Below are 1,507 nucleotides of genomic sequence, written 5' to 3'. Positions count from 1 at the left end.
TCAGACTTCACTATGGGTGGGAGGACCTACTGGACTTTGCCCTGACGCTAGCCTGGCCATGACATTCGGACCAGCCCCAGCCCATTCTCTGCCTGTAGCTTGGTCTTCCCGATCTCTCCAAATTTCTTCATACAAGCCTTGGAAGGCAGTGGGGTCAGTAGCACTAACCTTGGCCAAAAACTCCAGGACTTTTGTCTTGCTGGCTTCAGTGTGGGCTCTGGGACCCCACAGGAATTCGTAGATTGGAGGATCACTGTTGGGCACCTGCCGGTACTTCAGGTACTTTTCCTGCACCAAATCTTTGGTGATGAGCTTCCTGGGCTCCCCAAACCTGAAGTGCCTCTTCCCATCGTAGATCCCCAGCACGTTCAGGAATTCCCACATCTCCTCCTCGATGTCCCGGTTGCCATTCTTGTAGATCATGCCCACGAAAACCATCAGGAGCCATTCTTGGGAAACCCCCTGCCACCGCTCAGATTCTCTTCCTTGGTGATCTCCAATTTACTGACAAGGGCATAGGATTGACCTTTGGAGTCAGCTTCCTTCAGGTCAAGGCCAAAGGCCAGCTCCATGTGCTCAGAGGCTCTCCTCAGGATGTCAGGGAAGTGCTCCTTATACCTTATGTTGATGATCTTCATCATTTCTGTCTTCGTAATGGGCTCTTTCATTTTATACTTGTACAGCAGGAACTGCAACAACATGACCAGCCTCCTGGTTAGAGGGTCTCTTTGAGGCCTCTCAATGGGGGCTGGGGCCTCAGAGGAACTTGGCCCTCCCTTATCTTGGCCCTTGGCCCCTCCAGCAGCTCTTGTGCCTGAAGCACCTACAGCAGCAGTGATCGTGGGTGCGATGCTCTGAGGGCCTCTGGGAATTCCAGCAGCAGGGGAGCTCAGGGGAGACCCCCCAAAAGGAGGAGAGGAAGACGAAGGGTACCCTTCCTCTTCTGCTGCACTGGCCTGAGCACTCTGGGCAATGTGGGTGTCGCCTTGTGCCTGGCAATGTTTCTCACGGGAGCGGAGCTTACTCTGATGACCACGAGGCATGATGACTCTGCTCAAGGGTAGAAGGCAGGAGTGCAAAAGGAGGGCAGGTGATGCAGGACCGCTGGAGAAGGGAGACTGAGAGGGTGTGCGCCCCTGTAGCAGAGAGATGTCTCCTTGGCTTTCACAATCGCTGCTTCTGCAGGGTTCTTGAGGACACTGCTCTTGGACCCCTCAAGGCTCCTATTGTCCTGGTCAGGACCCTGTAGAGGAAATTAGAGGACGGATTAGGTTGTAGATCATCAGCCTTGCTTGGGGCTTACTGGGGTGACAGCAAGGGCTCACACTAGGGACTCTCTGTACTGGGCTATTGGGGGTTCTTCTAATTTCATTCGTAGGACCATCATATCATCTGCTGGCAGGCCCAGAGCACCTCCCCTCTACTACTCTGACCTTGACACCCCAAACCCCTTTGGGACCCACAAGCAGGAACTGAAGGAGCAACCTGCCACCACTCCTGGCAGGGT

The 1,507-nt window shown here is 54.3% G+C and overlaps 1 protein-coding gene across 1 annotated transcript; it reads right to left on the bottom strand.

The window, feature by feature from the left end:
• Window positions 1-1,043, bottom strand: LOC100655286 (melanoma-associated antigen B2-like). Its single transcript, XM_010595824.2, is given in 2 exon segments — window positions 1-443; window positions 446-1,043. Coding segments are annotated over 2 exon segments (1,041 nt in total).
• Between the last annotated feature and the right edge of the window lie 464 nt (window positions 1,044-1,507).

This window comes from Loxodonta africana, chromosome X, assembly GCF_030014295.1.
Source record: "Loxodonta africana isolate mLoxAfr1 chromosome X, mLoxAfr1.hap2, whole genome shotgun sequence".
NCBI classification, from domain to species: Eukaryota; Metazoa; Chordata; class Mammalia; order Proboscidea; family Elephantidae; genus Loxodonta; species Loxodonta africana.
This window is presented reverse-complemented; position numbering and strand designations above follow the sequence as displayed.